This window comes from Myotis davidii, unplaced genomic scaffold, assembly GCF_000327345.1.
Source record: "Myotis davidii unplaced genomic scaffold, ASM32734v1 scaffold93, whole genome shotgun sequence".
Classification (NCBI taxonomy): Eukaryota; Metazoa; Chordata; class Mammalia; order Chiroptera; family Vespertilionidae; genus Myotis; species Myotis davidii.
The window spans coordinates 4,860,235-4,877,586 of record NW_006292095.1 but is presented as its reverse complement, the minus strand read 5'-3'; the positions used below and the strand labels follow the sequence as shown (position 1 = coordinate 4,877,586).

Below are 17,352 nucleotides of genomic sequence, written 5' to 3'. Positions count from 1 at the left end.
GAGGTGGATTTGTGAGGGAGGGGAAGAGCAATTTCTATGCCTCTGCCTTAACTCTCCCTGCCTTCCTAGATCCGAGCAGTGTTTTGGTTTCATCCACATACGCTTGTGAATCTTTGTTCTCAGTGATGAATTTTGTTAAGTCTCGTATTAGAAGTAGCCTGACGGGTGAAAGTAGTAGCTCGTGCATATCTCTGAAGGTCACAAAATATAAACCTGATGTAAAATCTCTGTCATCAGTGATGCAGCAGCAAAAGTCCCTCTGATAATATCAAACCGAGTCATAAAGTTTTCTGTCGGACTATCAGTGTATATGTATACATTAAAAAATAAATGTATTTTTCATCATCATATACTGTGTTTTTGTCATTTGAATAAATTTTATTATTTCTTCAAGGTTTTTCACATATGTACACCTTAAGAGATATCAACTAGGTGTAACATATTCTCAACAAATTAGGGTTGGCACGCAGAATTTTTGAGTCAGAGATTTTGCTGGTTTTCACACGCACTCACAAAAAGGTTGCCCACACCTGACCTAAACTAATAGGTGAGTCTGAAGGATAGGGTAATGAGTTACAGGGTTGAAAGATCATAGGACATAATCTATTTCCAAGTTTCAGAATTATTTATTCAGAAGCAAACAGACAATCCCAAAGGACTTGATAGTCAAAAACTAAAACTAATATATAACCCAAACTCATTTTACTCTTTATTTTCAACTTTTTCATCTATTAAATCATTTACTATGGATGAAAAAAATGAAACTATGTGCCTCTTTGTTAGTACTTTGCTTCCTGCTGTCTGGAAAACCATAAAATAAAAGTGTAAAACTGAAAGACCTGAAAGATTGAGAAATAAGCATTTCTCTCTCTGAATAATGGACTAAATTTTCCAATAGAAAAATGTTAAGGAAATGTTTTTATATAAGAAAAATAATATAAAGGTAAAACCATCCAGTTTTAAACTTAAAAAATATATTATGATCAAAAGTTACAATGGGTATAATGTGATACCATTTAAAACTCAATAAAAATGTTTGCCGAAGCCGGTTTGGCTCAGTGGATAGAGCGTCAGCCTGCGGACTGAGGGGTCCCGGGTTCGATTCCAGTCAGGGGCATGTACCTTGGTTGCGGGCGCACCCCCAGTGGGGAGTGTGCAGGAGGCAGCTGGTCGATGTGTCTCTCTCATCGATGTTTCTAACTCTCTATCTCTCTCCTTTCCTCTCTGTAAAAACTCAATAAAATATATTTAAGAAAATAAAAATAAATAAAAAATAAATAAAAATGTTTATTTTCATACCTATTAACTACACTTACACTATGCAGAGAAAAAGAATTACTCTCAAACTCTTAATAGTACTTACATATCTGGAGGACAAACTATGGACACCTCTCACTTATGACCATATATATTTTTGTATTGTTATAAAGAGAAAAAGCATTTCATTTTAAAATTTAAAATGAGACCTAAACAATGAAATACAACTTAAAATAGACATGTGATCCAAACATCTTTTTTTAAAAATTAACTTTTATTATTATTATTACTAGTGGCCTGGTGCACGAAATTCATGCACATTAAAAGGGGATTAATTAGAGGAAATATTTTAATTTTGCTTTTTCTATAATAGAAGTGTCAGAGGTGAAAAAAAATTAGTAAAATGTATATGAAAATCTTCCTCCTGTCAGAGTCTGGGGTGCGCTGCGGGACCCAGAGTCAAGTCCCCGCCCACTCACGGTGCCTCAAAATCACGCAAGACCCAGACCCAGCTGGCCCCACACCCATTGGGCGAGATCCAGACCCAGCCAGCCCCATCCTTGTCAAGCCCCGCCGGGTGGGTGGGTGCAGCCTCAGGGCCCCCGTCAAGCCCTGCCGGGCCAGGGGTGTGGCCTGAGGTCACCTGGCACCAGGTTGGGGGGTGTGGCTTAAGGTTCTCCCAGCCTAGCACCAGTATGAGGGGCACACCTTGAGGTTCCCTGTCAAGCCCCACCAGGCGGGGGGTGCCGCCTGAGGTCCCATGTCAAGCCCCATTGGGCAGGGGGTGTGGCCTCAGTCCCCTGGCCCGGTGTCGGGGCAGGGGGCATGGCCTGATGTCCCTTGGTCCGGCACCAGGGTTGGGGCTGGGGGGTGCAGCCTCAGGTTCCCTGCCCTGGCCCAGTGCCACGCAGCCTCAGGTCCCTGCTGATTGCTCCTTAAGGCTCATTACGGGAACTCGGCCTCCGCTGTGGGTGCAGCCATCTTGTGTTATGAAAACCCTGCCTCTGCGGTGGGCGTTGCCATCTTTGTGATGACATGATGGTCAATTTGCATATTCCCTCTTTATTAGATAGGATTTGAATATATTTTTATTGATTTCAGAGAGGAAGGGAGAGGGAGAGATAGATGAGAGAGAGAATACTGAGGGAGAATTACTGATCAGCCACCTCCTGCATGAGCCTGCAACCTGGGCAATGTACCCTTGAGCAGAATTGAACCCGGGACCCTTCAGTCCGCAGGCCGACACTCTATCCACTGAGCCAAACCAGCTAGGGCCAAACATCTTTCAACAAGCTCCTGCAAAGAATTTTAAGGGTGAAATTTTATGTAAGAAAACCTTTAAGAATACACTTCCAATGTTAAGAATCTGACTAATAATAATATAGAAACCAATGATTACTATATAAAATCAAGGCAAATTTTAAAGCAGTTTAGATAATAAGCAACACAAAATGCTTCACAGGCATCATGTGTGCTACATAACAAAATTAAGTTTTATGCCGTGTTTTTTGATTTTCAGAAAACTACTTCATTTAAACCTGTACAGCACAGCCATACAATAGAATGTTATTTTGCAATAAAAAGGAATGAAGTACTAAAACACACCACAACACAGATAAACTTCTAAAACATGATGCTAAGTCAGCGGTTCTCAACCTGTGGGTCGTCACCCCTTTGGGGGTCAAACGACTCTTTCACAGGGGTCGCCTAACACCATCGGAAAACATATATAATTACATATTGTTTTTGTGATTAATCATTATGCTTTAATTATGTTCAATTTGTAACAATGAAAATACATCCTGCATATCAGATATTTACATTACGATTCATAACAGTAGCAAAATTACAGTTATGAAGTAGCAACGAAAATAATTTTATGGTTGGGGGTCACCACAAAATGAGGAACTGTATTAAAGAGTCGCGGCATTAAGAAGGTTGACAACCACTGTGCTAAGTGAAAGAACCCAGACACAAAAGATCACATAATGTATTCCATTTATCTGAAACGTCCAAAAAAGGCAAATCTATAGCAGTAGGAAGTAATTAGTGGCTGCTTAGGGGACAAGGGAAGGAATGGGTAGTGACTGCTAAGAGATATGGGATTTCTTTTTGGTTGATCAAAATGTTCTAAAATTAGATAGTGGTGGTGGCCACAAAACTCTATAATTATACTCAAATCACTGAATTGCACACTTTAAAAGGGTGAATCTTATAGTAGGTAAATCATAGCTCAAGAAAGCTTATTATTTAAAATACTACTGAAGAAAAAAGTAAATTTGAAGTATAATCAGAATAGATATTTTTAAAACCTAAATTCTGAGATTTCTGGTTGCCACAAATATTTCAAACAAAATCAGTTTTTCCTCCACTTGAAGACTGCTCAGGAGGTACCAGACCAGACTAGATTAATTCATAAAACTAAATTTAAATATGTCCTTTGAAATACAGATGAGGCATAAACGGTGCTTTCATTTGCATCCTATAAAAAGGTGAAATTAGCAGGTTCTCATACAGTAATTAAATGTGAAGGTCTTTATATAACCTCAAAAGGATGCTTTTCTATGGGGAGAGAACTGAAGAGTCTCAAATCTCACATACTATATCTTAGAGTCCTCTGGAGGCACAGATATAGACAGGCGTTTATTTAATTAAGAAGACTTGGCCCTCTTGGAAAAGACTTGTTTCTTTAATCTCCCTCATAGACTCAGTTACAGATTATTAAATCTGCAGAGATTACTAGTCTAACACCCTTTTTATATAAATGATGGTACTAGAGGAGAGGGTATACAGTAAGATTTGAGACTCTATTAACTTATCTGAAACGTAAGAATAACAATGGTATGTGCTTTATAATGCTGCTGCTAAGAGGACTGCATAAGAAAATATATAAGAGAACTGTTTTAACACAGTGCCTTACACAGAAGTAGATGTTCAACAATTATTTTCTTGCTCCTGCCCTACTGATGCTTTCATTTACCCCAACCTTTAATAGGCAGGTTATAATGACGAGATGACTGCCTTCCTTACTAGGGCAGATTCCTGGATGTGCAACACAAGGGTTACAAATATGGTTGATTCTGTCACAAATCTGACTCACCAGACTTACACTCAGACACTTTTTCTCCTCAGAACAGTGAACAGGGCTCTGGCTACTACACAAGTCTATTCCAAATGCCATCAGTAACCTAATCTACGTTTTTTGGTCAAATCTGGGAGCAGGAGTTGAGAAAAGTTAGAACACACCTTTTCTTAATATTTAATATTCCTAAGGTAGGATTTGATGCTACATAGCTAAATTCAAGCTATACTTCTATGTCATATTGAATTTATAAGAGTATCTCAATAAATGTAGATTCAAAAATGGAGTGGAGGAAGAAAAATAATCCTGCAAAATTTATCAGGATGAAAAACACTTATCTGGCTAAAAATGCCTATTAAAGCTCATGTAAGACATCTTATAGCTATCCATCTGCTTTCTTTTAGAATTCATATGAGAGGTCAGATTAAGGTCTTTTTAAAAAAAATGTGAAAGAAATTATAAAACAAATATTCCTTGTGTGAAAGAAATTATAAAAATTTCTTTCTTTATATTTAACACTAGAGGCCTGGTGCATGAAATTCGTGCACAGAGGGTGGGGGGGGGGGAGGTTCCCTCAGCCCAGCCTGCACCCTCTCGCAATCCGGGACCACTGGCTCCTAATCGCTCACCTGCCTGCCTGCCTCATTGCCCCTAACCACTCGCCTGCCTGCCTGATCACCCCTAACTGCCTCTGCCTTGGCCCCTGCCACAGTGGCTTCGTTCAGAATGACGTCAGGAAGGTCGTTTGGCTGTCCAGTCTAATTAGCATATTACACTTTTATTATTATAGATTCAATTCTATTATTATAGTTTTCCTTTTAAGAGAAAACAAGGACTGTATCAGTTATAGAGGTTCTGTCAGTTAAAATGTCCATAAGTGTTTCACTGGTTAAAAACTGATGTAGATGTACATATTTTGATGTCAGATCATATGTCATGTGTGTATTCTTACATTCAAATACAACATTTAAAATTCACTTTTTCCTTTCCAACCTTTTACTTAATATCTATTTATACCATTTCTTACCTCTTGTGTTAATTTTGGTATGAACCTCAAGCTGGGGATCGCTTGAAACCATACAAGGCCACCAAGGATAGGTTCCCACCTTTGACCAAACAAGATCGCCAACCTGGAACTTAATGCCAGCGGACACCTCTGTTGTTGGAACAGAAGATAATATTGGCTGAACCTGTAGGAAAAGGTCATAAAACTACATCAGCAGAGAAATTTTAAAGAAGAAACTATGCACAAAGTACATTTAACATGCTCTCCATGTAGAATTACCTTCAATTATACTTTTATCTGATACTTGCTATCCATAACTAACAAAAGGGAAGAGAGGAGAAAAATAATAAGCCCAACTCCAAATATTAAAAATGGGATTGATGATTTCTATTACCACATTATAAGGAATCTTGAGAATTCACATAATCTATTAAAAAGTGGTTATAATTTTGGAAAGGAAAATAATTCACTGAAAATATCTTCCTTTTAAACCAGTTATAAAATTTATTTCAGTATAACTTCTAAAATAAAGAAGTATGGACTATAATGTGTTAAATGTGTTGTAATCTAATCATTCTATTTTCACCTTCTTATGCCATATTTGATTAGACAGTATTCAATAAAGTAACTCACCAAGGTTTCCTCTTTTAGTACCGGTTCTTCTCTTGGTTTTTCAGAAACAGGATCAACCCTCTCATTTGGTCTCTACATGAAAAGGTATAGGGAAAAAGAATAAAATGGTAAACCAAAGAATAGTGATACAAACACACACACACACACACATACACACACACACACACACAATCAAAGAAAACTAAATATAGCAAAGAGAATAAAGGACACTTATTAACTGGATAATGTAAAGAGTAAGAATACAACTTATGCAGTACTTAATGCTATGTCTTAACAGTCATTTTCTATTCTATGCCATAACTATAACTCTATTTTATTACTATTTTATCTATTTTATTACTTTTAAAACTGAATTTCTTAATTTGCTTGTTTTGGTGTTTGTTTGTCTTTTAAACCTAGCAGGGAGCAGAAAAATGAGCACTCTGAAATTGCTAAGATGTAGCTTGGATTTTTTCTGAAGAGCAATTTGGCAAAAATGTATGAAAAGCATTAAATTTTCAGACTCTGACCCAGCAAATCCACTTCTAAAAACATATATTGAAAAAGCATATAAATAGAAAAAGAAGGGAAAGATAAAGAAGATATATACACCAGTGCTATTTGTAAAAGTGAGCATTAGAAACAGTCTAGATGTTCAAAATGTAGTTTGTTAAATTAATTGTGGCATAACTAGACAGTAAAATAATATAAATACATTTTAATATGACATGAGAAAATAAAAACATAATGCTACTTAAAAAGAGCAAATTGCAAAGCAGTTTGTATAGCATGATTCCAACCTTGGAAAAATAATTTTTATGTGCACAGAATAAAAAGACTAGAAGGATACCACCACATGATGGAATAAGTGACTTTTTGTGTGTATGCGTTTCTGTATTTGTCAAACTGTCTATAATAATAAACATCACGTTGCTTTTCTAATAACAAAACCACAAATCTGTTACTTAAAAATGAATTTCAACAATCCTTGGGGAGGTAATTTAAAAGTATCTATCAAAATTCAAATTATGTACACTCTTTAATCTCCTATATTTTAGGAACCTATTCTACAGAAATACAAAAAATGAGAAAAATCTAAACAGAGGGATGGTAACTATAGAAGTGTACCATGTCAGTAATCTACGTGTCTACCAACATCCTCCTACTTTTTATCAGATACATTGTACACCAAACTGATAAAAGCAGTTATCTTTGGGAAATAAGATTAGGAAAACATGAGGGAAGAGCTATACTTTTGTATTATCTGCATTTTCTGTAAAAAAAGCAAATTACTTTTGTAATGTAAATTTTAAAAAAATTTCTCACTTGTCAAAGAACAGAATTTAGTTTAGATGGCTTAGAAAGAGGAATATATCCATCAAATAAGGTCTTAACTCCATTAAAAAATATAGCTAATTTTATTTTTTTATTCTCACCCAAGGATATATTTATTGATTTTTAGAGAGACAAAGGGAGGGAGGGAGAGAGAGGGGGGGAGGGAGAGAGAGAGGGGAAGAGAGAGAGAGAGCGAGAGAACAAGAGAAAGACATCAATGTAAGAAACATTGACTGGTGACCTCCTGTATTCGCCCTGACTGGGGATTGGACCCACAACCTTTTGGTGTATGGGACGATGCTCCAACCAACTGAGCCACCTAACCAGGGCAAAAAAAATATGGCTAATTTTAGAAGCTACTCAAAATTCTCATTCAATTAATTAAAAACATTTAAAACACTGTTGTAGCCCTAACCGGTTTGGCTCAGTGGATAGAGCGCTGGCCTGCGGACTGAAAGGTCCCAGGTTCAATCCCGGTCAAGGGCATGTACCTTGGTTGTGGGCACATCCCCAGTAGGAGGTGTGCAGGAGGCAGCTGATTGATGTTTCTCTTTCATCAATGTTTCTAACTCTCTATCCCTCTCCCTTCCTCTCTGTAAAAAATCAATAAAATAAAAAAACAAAAGAAAAGAAAACAAAACACTGTTTAAAAACAAAGTTTTATTAAATAAAGCTAATTGTAGCCTGACCGGTTTGGCTCAGTGGATAGAGCGTCGGCCTGCGGACTCAAGGGTCCCAGGTTTGATTCCGGTCAAGGGCATGTACCTGGGTTGTGGGCACATCCCCAGTAGGGAGTGTGCAGGAGGCAGCTGATCGATGTTTCTCTCTCATCGATGTTTCTAGCTCTCTATCTCTCTTCCTTCCTCTCTGTAAAAAATTAATAAAAAATATTTTAAAAAAGCAGCTAATTGTAAAAAGATTTTTAATTGGTAGGAAATTATAAGCTAGACTAATATATCCCCAATCCCAAGTATTAATTGTTCATTCAATAGTGCCCACAACTTTCCAGGAACTGTTCTAGAAGTTTGGTATACAATAGTGAAACAGATTGTGATCCCTGACCTCACAGAACTCTACAGTTGTGTAGGATAGACATTAAACAAACAAAAACACAAGCAATATACTAATACAATGTAAATGCATGAAGAAAAACAATGGTGTGTGGGTGTGTAGGGCAGTGTAAGGAGCTGGATGTGGGTGTGTATATCTTTAGATACAAAGCTCAGGAAAGGCCTCAGAAAGTAAATTATAATCTGAAAATCAAAGGAAGAGGAGTTAGTCTAGTAGAAAGTGGGGGAAAGAGCATCCCAAAAAGAAGTGGCAAATGTGAGGTCCCTGAGGTTAAAAACAAAGGCAGAAATTTTAAGAAGGCCATTACAACAGACTTAACTGCCCCAAAGAGGAGAGAGGATACAAGATGAAAGTAGAGATGCTGGCTACATTACAAGGGCCTTGTAAGCCATGTTCAAATGTTTTATCATCAGTGTAGTGAAAAACCACTGAAGAGGATTAGGTAGAGAAGTAACATGCCAATTTGTTTTTAAAAGATCGTGTTAGCAGTTACATGGAGAATATTTTGGAAGGAAGGAAGAGGAGAAGCAAAATGTTTAATAGGAGGTTAAGAAAAATAATGGAAATGGCCTAGGTGAAAGAAGGTACTAGCAACTTGTTGATGGCACAAAATTAGCTCCATCAGATGCATTTGTGGTAGTCCCCAAAATATCTAATATAATAGGACACACTCAACTGAGCAAGGAAAAAATATCTATGTTCAAAAGAAAAATTTTTTTTCCTGATCACTAGTGTAATAATAAAGCAGTTTAGAAATACTGCTCACATCTGCATAGGCCCATTAGGTAGCTTCATTTCAGTCTACAGGTGTAGCTTACACCTTAACCTCAGTTTCTCATTCTCAAGCTACAGCAGGAACACAGGGCCACTTAAGAAGCAAAAATGTAGTCAAGAAAGTGAGTCATCCTCCCCACATTTAATCTTCATGATGTCTGGGTGTAAGGAATCTCTATACTCTTTCTGAGGGCAGATAGGTAAGGAGTAACTAATCTTTGCCAAACAACAGAATCTTACTATTGTAAGAACTGGTCTGAACCCCATTAGCTTTTTCCCCTTTCTGGATTAAAGACAGAATTTCCTTCAAAACTTTTAAATTACTCAAATGTCTTATCTTTATTTAATTTTTTGTTTTGTTCTAGATTATTCGTGTTTCCTTCAGGCTGGCTTGAAATACTGTTAAAATCACTTTCCTAGAATTGATTTTTTTTTTTTTAACGCAGTCATTTTAAAAGAAAACAAATGGCAAGGGAGAGAAAGAGAACCAAGAAGATTTATTCCAGCTTTCAAAACCATATAACTAAAAGAAGGAAAAAGAAGTCAAATAAAGATGCTGCAATGATAGAAAAGGAATACTAGGAATACTCTGCATATACATTGGAAAATGTGCTAATGCATGAGCAAAATAGAATTATCTAGGTGGTATTCAGAGATCTCCAATGAGCTCAAAAGAAAGGCAAAAGGATAAACCAAGAGATAGCATACTAACACAAAAGTTAATTAAGGAGAGAAGTTTTTAATACAAAATGGTCAACAGAAATCAAACATTTAAATTCAAGAAAAAATAAGGAGCCAGAAAATGTCAACAAATAAAATCCACTTTCTTTAATTGTTCAAAGGATAGATAAGCTTAAGAGTAATTAAAATCAAGTAAGGGCAGAAAATACCGTTTTGGTACTAAATTTATGACTTTATGTATATACCACTTTTTCATATTTTAGTTGATTTCACATGGAAAGATCTCTATTCCAGGAAAGAATCACAGGAAGTTTCTTAAACAGGAAAAAAATGTTAAGAGAGCAGCTGAAACAAAATTACATTATTCTAAATACGCCCCTTTAAAAATTTGGTCTACTACTTTTATTCAAACCCAAGCAATTTATTAATATGAATAATATGCATCAAATTTGGCAGAATTCAAAACCCTTAATAATTTTCAAAACATTAAGCAAAATCCTACTATCTAAAAGAACCAAAAACTTATGTCAATATTTTAAGGTGAAAAGAAAAATTTTAAAAATATTTGTACTGATTTTTAGAGCGACGAAGGGAGAGGGAGAGAGAGAAACATCTGATGTGAGAAAGATCGATTGGGTGCCTTCTGTAGACCCTCCCACTGGGAATCCAGCAGCAACCCACTCGTGTGCCTTGACCTAGAATTGAACCAGCAACTTTTTGGTGCACAGGATGACGCCCAACCAACTGAGCCACACTGGCCAAGGCGAACAGAAAAGTTTAAAGGCAAAATAAATTGTCCATTTTTTAATTTTCTGAATAACTGCTTAAGTTCATAATCTTAAAAACTAAAAAATATGTACAAAAAGAACATTTTACATGTGAACAGGTTCTAAGAATTTTAAGACTTAATACTCTGAGGCTAGAAAACTAAATATAACCCCTAACATAGTGCTAATGGGACTGAATCAGCTCTTTGGCTTTTTATAAGTAAAAATGGCAAGCTAAAAGTTAATGAGACTAGCATTAGTGGATAAGCCCAGAGGTGCTGGTGGAAGACCAATGTTTGAACAGGGCCTTCACTCACATGCCTGAGGCATTACACCTGCCGAGGAGGAAGAAATGCAGAAACACTTCCACATGTTTCTAATTTGGTGGGAGTAAAAACAGCTAAAGCAGCTTTAAAAAATATACAACTTCAATAGTGATCTGAGGTCCCCTGCTGCCTAGATGTTTGGACATTTTTTTCATTGTTGAGAAGATATACTTAGGTTCTTCTAAATAACAGCCATTCTTTAGAAGGCCAAACAGCTCAGAATTGGGAGGAAATACTTGTAGATCAAATACTAATAAAAAAGAAAAAGTGAAATCTTAAAGTGAGATTTTGTTTGCTCAAAAAAGAACCTAAGAACGTATATCAGCTTGAGGGAAAACATTCCAAACTTTTCCTGCAGGCACACAGTTCTCATTATGCTTCCCTAAGGTACTGGGGGAAGGGAACTGTCCAGTGGAGTCAGCACTTTTACTGGGGCTTCGCTTTCACTCCTAAGCCCTTTATAATGCTAAACACCCAAGGTTTGGACCCCTAGTGACAACCAGGAGGCACAAAGGTGTCAAAAACAAAAACATTTTTTAAAACTGTCCTGCATGAAGCAAAACAGATGTTCTAGTTAAGGAAATGCCATTAAAAAACATAAGTTTACAAAACATTAATTTGTGCGCATCAGTAGCTATCTATAGAGCTTAGCAAAAGCATGATACCAACAACAAGCAAGCAAGAGCCTTGGGAGCTCTAGCTTTAAAGTTCTACTGTCAGAATAAAGTACAATTTTTATGGCACCCACTTCTTTTTTTAAAAAAAAATTATTTTCTTGATTTTTAGAGAGGAAAGGAGAGGGAGAAAGAGACAGAAACATCAATGGTAAGAGAGAATCACTGATTGGCTGCCTCCTGCACGCCCCCCACTGGGAAGCAAGCCTGCAATCCAGGTGTGTGCCCTTGGCCGGAATCGAACCTGGGCCCCCTCAGTCTGCAGGCCGACGCTCTATCCACTGAGCCAAACTAGCCAGGGCTGCTGCTGCTTTTTTTTTTTTAATTTTTTAAAATATATTTTATTGTTTGTTTACAAAGAGGAAGGGAGAGGGATAGAGAATTAGAAACATCGATGAGAGAGAAACATCAATCAGCTGCTTCCTGCACACCCTCTACTGGAGATGTGCCCGCAACCAAGGTACATGCCCTTGACCAAAATCAAACCTGGGACCCTTCAGTCCACAGACCGATGCTCTATCCACTGAGCCAAACCGGTCAGGGCTGGCACCCACTTCTTAAGCTTCTAACTGCCCTCTACATGTGATAAAATTTTAATTAATAAAAATTCAACTTACAAGAACTTAGCTTTTCATTTCTTTGAAGGAAAAGATAGGAAGGGAAGGAAGGGAGGAAGAAAAGGATGGGCGAGGAAGAAAAGGAGAAGGAAAAGAGAGGATAGTGAGGAGAGGGAGAGAAATAAGAAAAAAATCTATATTCCCCCGCCCCAAACACTCAACTTTCAGGCAATGGCCTTGTTAATATTTAATGCAATCAATGCCAGTTTCTACATCTGTATCTACAAATTGACATTCCCTTACTTGAAGATATTATATAATCCTAAATAATGAAATAATATGTTTCACATGGTTTACGAAAAAAAAAAATAACCATAACTCTTAAATTATATCTAGCCTTTCTAATGCCTGGATATGATAGTTAACTGAAGTTTTAAGTGATATAAAGCATAGCAGATATCCAAAAAGACAGAATTGGCTTTAAAATCTCATTGCAGAGTGATTACTAGAAATATCACTGCACTGAATTTTTCCTAGATTCCAATAAAGCAAAAAGTAGATATGAAAAATAGCCTGTCTTATCCTGCCTCTAATTGCATCCAGCCCTATTTCTATTTTGATATATACTTTAAGTCATTTTATCAATAAAGGGAAAAAGTCTAGCCTATTAAATAAAATTGGACATTCTTCTACTTGCCAGGTTCTCTAGAGCAAAAGCAAGATGGAGCCGGCAAGACAGTTCTTAGGAACTGAGCTAAAACCAAATTCAGTTTTGTGCATTTTTGTGATTCCCAAAGGTCATAGTGCATCACATATATTTTCATTTCAGATCTAGGGAAGAAATGCTACAGTGAATGTATCTGGAGTACAAAAAGTTAACTTCTTTTGTTTATTCATTTACTTAATTGTCAATATAAGATACTATGTGAGGTTCTGTGTGGGGCAGTTAATAAACAGTATAAGAAATTGAAAGTTCCAAAGCCTTCATTTTACAGTTCTTACAAAACTAAGACACCATAATAGCTAGTGTCCCTGATTACGCTTTATCTCATTACCTGGTTTTATTTTCTTCATCTGAACTTACATATGTACACACTAGAATAGAAGCACACAAAAAGCAGGCATCTTTACTTTTCATTCATTGCCCTACTTTTAATTCTAAGTGCCTAGCACACTGTAGGTACTCAATGGATATCTGTTAAGTAAATAAGAAAACTATAGGGATTGGGCCTAAACCGGCAGTCAGAGATCCCCCGTGGGGTCCCAGATTGGAGAGGGTGCAGGCTGGGCTGAGGGACACCACCCCCTAGTGCACAAATTTGAGTGCACGAATTTGGTGCATCAGGCCTCTAGTCATAAATAAATCAATAAACCAATAAACAACAAGTGCTGGAGAAGATGAGGAGAAAAGGGAACCTGGGTGCACTGTTGGTGGGATTGTACATTAGTGTAGCCATTATGAAAAACAGTATGGAGATTCCTCAAAAAATTAAAAATGGAACTGCCATACAATCCCCCAATTCCATTTCCCAGCATTTGTCTGAAGAAAACAAATACACTAATTTGGAAAGATATATGCACCCCTAAGTTCCCTATAGCATTACTAGTAAAGCCAATATATGAAAGCAATCTAGATAGATGTCCATCAAAGATGAATGAAGATGTGGTACACACACACACACACACACACACACACACACACACTCACACACACACACACACACTGAAATATTATTCAAATATAAAAAAGAATGAAATCTTGCCATTTGTGACAACATAGATGGACCCAGAGGGTATTACGCTAAGTGGAATAAGTCAGACAGAGAAAGACATACCACATAATCTATAATAATAAAAGGTAATATGGTAATTAGACTGGACAGCCGAACGACCTTCTGGACGACCATCCGGATGAAGCCGGGGCTGCAAGGGCTGAGGTAGCAGCTGCCGTATGAAATCTTGCCATTTGTGACAACATAGATGGACCCAGAGGGTATTACGCTAAGTGGAATAAGTCAGACAGAGAAAGACATACCACATAATCTATAATAATAAAAGGTAATATGGTAATTAGACTGGACAGCCGAACGACCTTCTGGACGACCATCCGGATGAAGCCGGGGCTGCAAGGGCTGAGGTAGCAGCTGCCGTGGCTGTGAGGGCTGATCCCTTGCACAAATTTCGTGCACTGGGCCTCTAGTCTCACATATATGTAGACTATAAAAAACAACACCAGCCCTAACCGGTTTGGCTCAGTGGACAGAGCGTCGGCCTGCGGACTCAAGGGTCCCAGGTTCGATTTCGGTCAAGGGCATGTACCTTGGTTGCAGGCACATCCCCAGTAGGGGGTGGGGGGGGGCGTGCAGGAGGCAGCTGATCCATGTTTCTCTCTCATCAATGTTTCTAACTCTCTATCCCTCTCCCTTCCTCTCTGTAAAAAATCAATAAAATATATTAAAAAAAACACACACCACCACCACCACCACCAAAATAAATGTATAAATAAAACAAAGCAGAAATAGACCCATATATATAGAGAACAAGCTGATGGGTTGTCAAAAGGGAAGGGATGGGAGGATGTGGCTAAAAAATAATGTATAAAAAAAAATCATGCCTGAAGGTGCCCAACCCACATGAGGGATCACAAGATTAGGTGTTACCATGGTTCTTTCCACTGTCGTGTGACACTGATTACTAAAACAAAAAGTGTGAATAAATATGAACCAAAAACTTAAACGAGAGTGAGTCTCTAGACCTTACTACCAGTTTACAAGAAATATAGGGACAGAACTTGTTAATGATGCCATTGGGACGCAATCAACAAGATCCGGAATATGAAACCCTCTGAAGGAGAAATACCCCGTTTCTTTAATAAATATATTGTAAGAAAAAAAGCAGTGAGGGGAACCTGTTGATTTAAGAAGTCCTAAGAAACATATCTACCAGATGCAACATATGGGCTTTACCTAAATTCTGCTTTAAACCTATCAACTGAAAAGCAAGCATACACCTTAAGTTACCTAAGAAGGATAACTCTTCTAAAAACTGTGGCTGGAGTTTGAATCAATATATACAAAAACAAACTCTTGATTTTAATAAAAAGAGGTCCTTTATTGCTTTAGGTTATTTTGTAGCAAACACAATAGTAGGAAGTGCTAAATCTAGGAATCTAGGATCTACTGGCAAAACTTGGTCTAAAAAACATATAAACAAACATCTTCTCTTTGCCTTTACTCTTCATTTTCAGAAACAAGTTTATTAGAAGCAAATAAAAATAAAGGTATTAGACAGAGAAACATAAAAAGCAAGTTCTTAGTGCCACATTATAATACTGTTTCACTCTAATGATGTCCATTCATTTATTCAACAAATATTTTCTCAGCACTTATTGTATTAGCCTAAGCTCCTTATTAGAGATTAGAAGAAAGAAGTTATCAGAAATACTTACATTTAAAGAGATAAACACTGAAAAATAGCTCTAGGATTTCCAGTAAATGTGAAACATTACAGAATTTTTCAAAAAGATGTTTCAACTTACATTTTGTTCCTCTGGTTCTAATTTGGGGATTTTGTGTGACTTGCGCTCTTCAGATCTAGATGAGTCATGTTTGTTGCTTTTTTTCCTCTTTTCTTTTCTGCTTTCATGCTTTGACTTTGTGTGCTCACTTGCCTGTACTTCATTTAAAAGGTCTCCACAGAGGGAAGACTCAAACAATTCCCTGCCATTCTGGATAGTTTTGGTTATTTTCAGTTTAATTTCAGGTGAGCCAGTCTTCTTTGGAATCACAGTTTGTGGTACCGAAGGAGGTGGTAGCTGTGGAGGAGAAGGTTTTTCCAGAATTTCATGTGGTCTTGTGTTTGGAATTTCTGAATGGTAATAGTCAGTGGGGCTAAAGTTTCTAACTGCACCAAAGCCATTGGCTGATCCATTGGGATACTGATTATAAGACTGGTATTTGGTTTGAGTTTCATACATGCTGATTGATGGTGGATAGCCATTTGTGAGTGGAGGAAGATCTTCTGTTGTAGGTGCATACTGAAAGCCTTGCTGCAAGGTAGCTTCATATGGTGTATGGCCACCATCTTCAACAATGTCACTGCTGTTATCAAAGGCATCCTCCTGACGGATGTTGACGGAGTCAATAAGTTGAGGTGGTTGCTGAATTGTGTTTCCCATGATCCCTTGCATGAAAGAGAAAGAGAAATCCATTGTTCTGCTCCAGCATCCTTAACTTTCCCTTTTTCTCATCGGGCCTAAAGTTTTAAAAGGGGAAATTAAAAGGTATTAATATCCTCACAAGCTAAAAGCTAACCAATTGAAAAAGTAATAAACTAAAATATTCTGAACCCAATTTTCATATCCAGATATGCAGAAACACTAAATATTTTTAAAACAGGTAGCCAATATAATTGTAGCACAACACAAATACATTTTTATCTTAAAGTCTTATATGCTTAAAAAATCTCAATTACTTTCAAAATAATTTTAGTACAATTTTTATTCTCTTTGTAAACATGCAAGATAGCTTTCTGTTTTCCAAGTTAGAGAACATAATTCTAATGTTAAACCTGATATTTGCAATATAAGCAGTTCAGACACATATAAATTAGGTCACTCAAAGCTTCCTTTAAATCATTCATGTTCTGTCCAGTGGTTCTTTTGTCATTACAAAAAGACTAAAATCTTATTGCAAGTACCTATCCTATCTAATAAAAGAGAAACATGGTAATTGGCGTACGACCGCTACCCTTCCCATTGGCTAATCAGGGCGATATGCAAATTAACTGCCAGCCAAGATGGCGGCTGGCAGCCAGGCAGCTTGAAACTAACATGAGGCTTGCTTGCTTCAGTGACGGAGGACTCCAACGTTCCCCGCCTGCTGCTGCAGGCCTCTGAGAGGGCAGTTTGAAACATCGTAACATATAGAAGCTAAAAAAACTCCAGAAACCTGCTTTCAGCGAGCTGGGATCTCAGAGCTGGAGTTGATACAGAGTTTTGATTAGAGAACACAAACGAGTCTGGGCCCGAGGGTTTCCGCTTTCCCAGCAGCAGAGGCCGCAGAGCTGGAGCCACAGCTAAAGCTGGCCCAGAATAAAAAATAAAAAAAAAGGAGCGGTTGGGAGCTTCTGTAACCTGCCAGCCTGAAAACAGCCCTCAGCCCCTCACCCAGACTGGCCAGGAACCCCAGTGGGGCCCCACACCACGCAGG

The 17,352-nt window shown here is 37.5% G+C and overlaps 1 protein-coding gene across 9 annotated transcripts in view; it reads right to left on the bottom strand.

Annotated features, from left to right (window-relative positions):
• The window catches only part of WHSC1L1 (Wolf-Hirschhorn syndrome candidate 1-like 1), a 141,784-nt gene that overhangs the window by 72,430 nt on the left and 52,002 nt on the right, over positions 1 to 17,352 (bottom strand). For all 9 annotated transcript variants that reach the window (XM_015565224.1, XM_015565220.1, XM_006765570.2 and 6 more), the window contains 3 exons: positions 15,681 to 16,396; positions 5,979 to 6,050; positions 5,367 to 5,529 (listed from right to left, as the gene is read on the bottom strand). In XM_015565224.1, coding sequence (XP_015420710.1) covers positions 5,367 to 5,529; positions 5,979 to 6,050; positions 15,681 to 16,352 — 907 coding nt within the window. In that variant the 5' untranslated portion in view covers positions 16,353 to 16,396. The remainder of the gene's footprint in view (positions 1 to 5,366; positions 5,530 to 5,978; positions 6,051 to 15,680; positions 16,397 to 17,352) is intronic.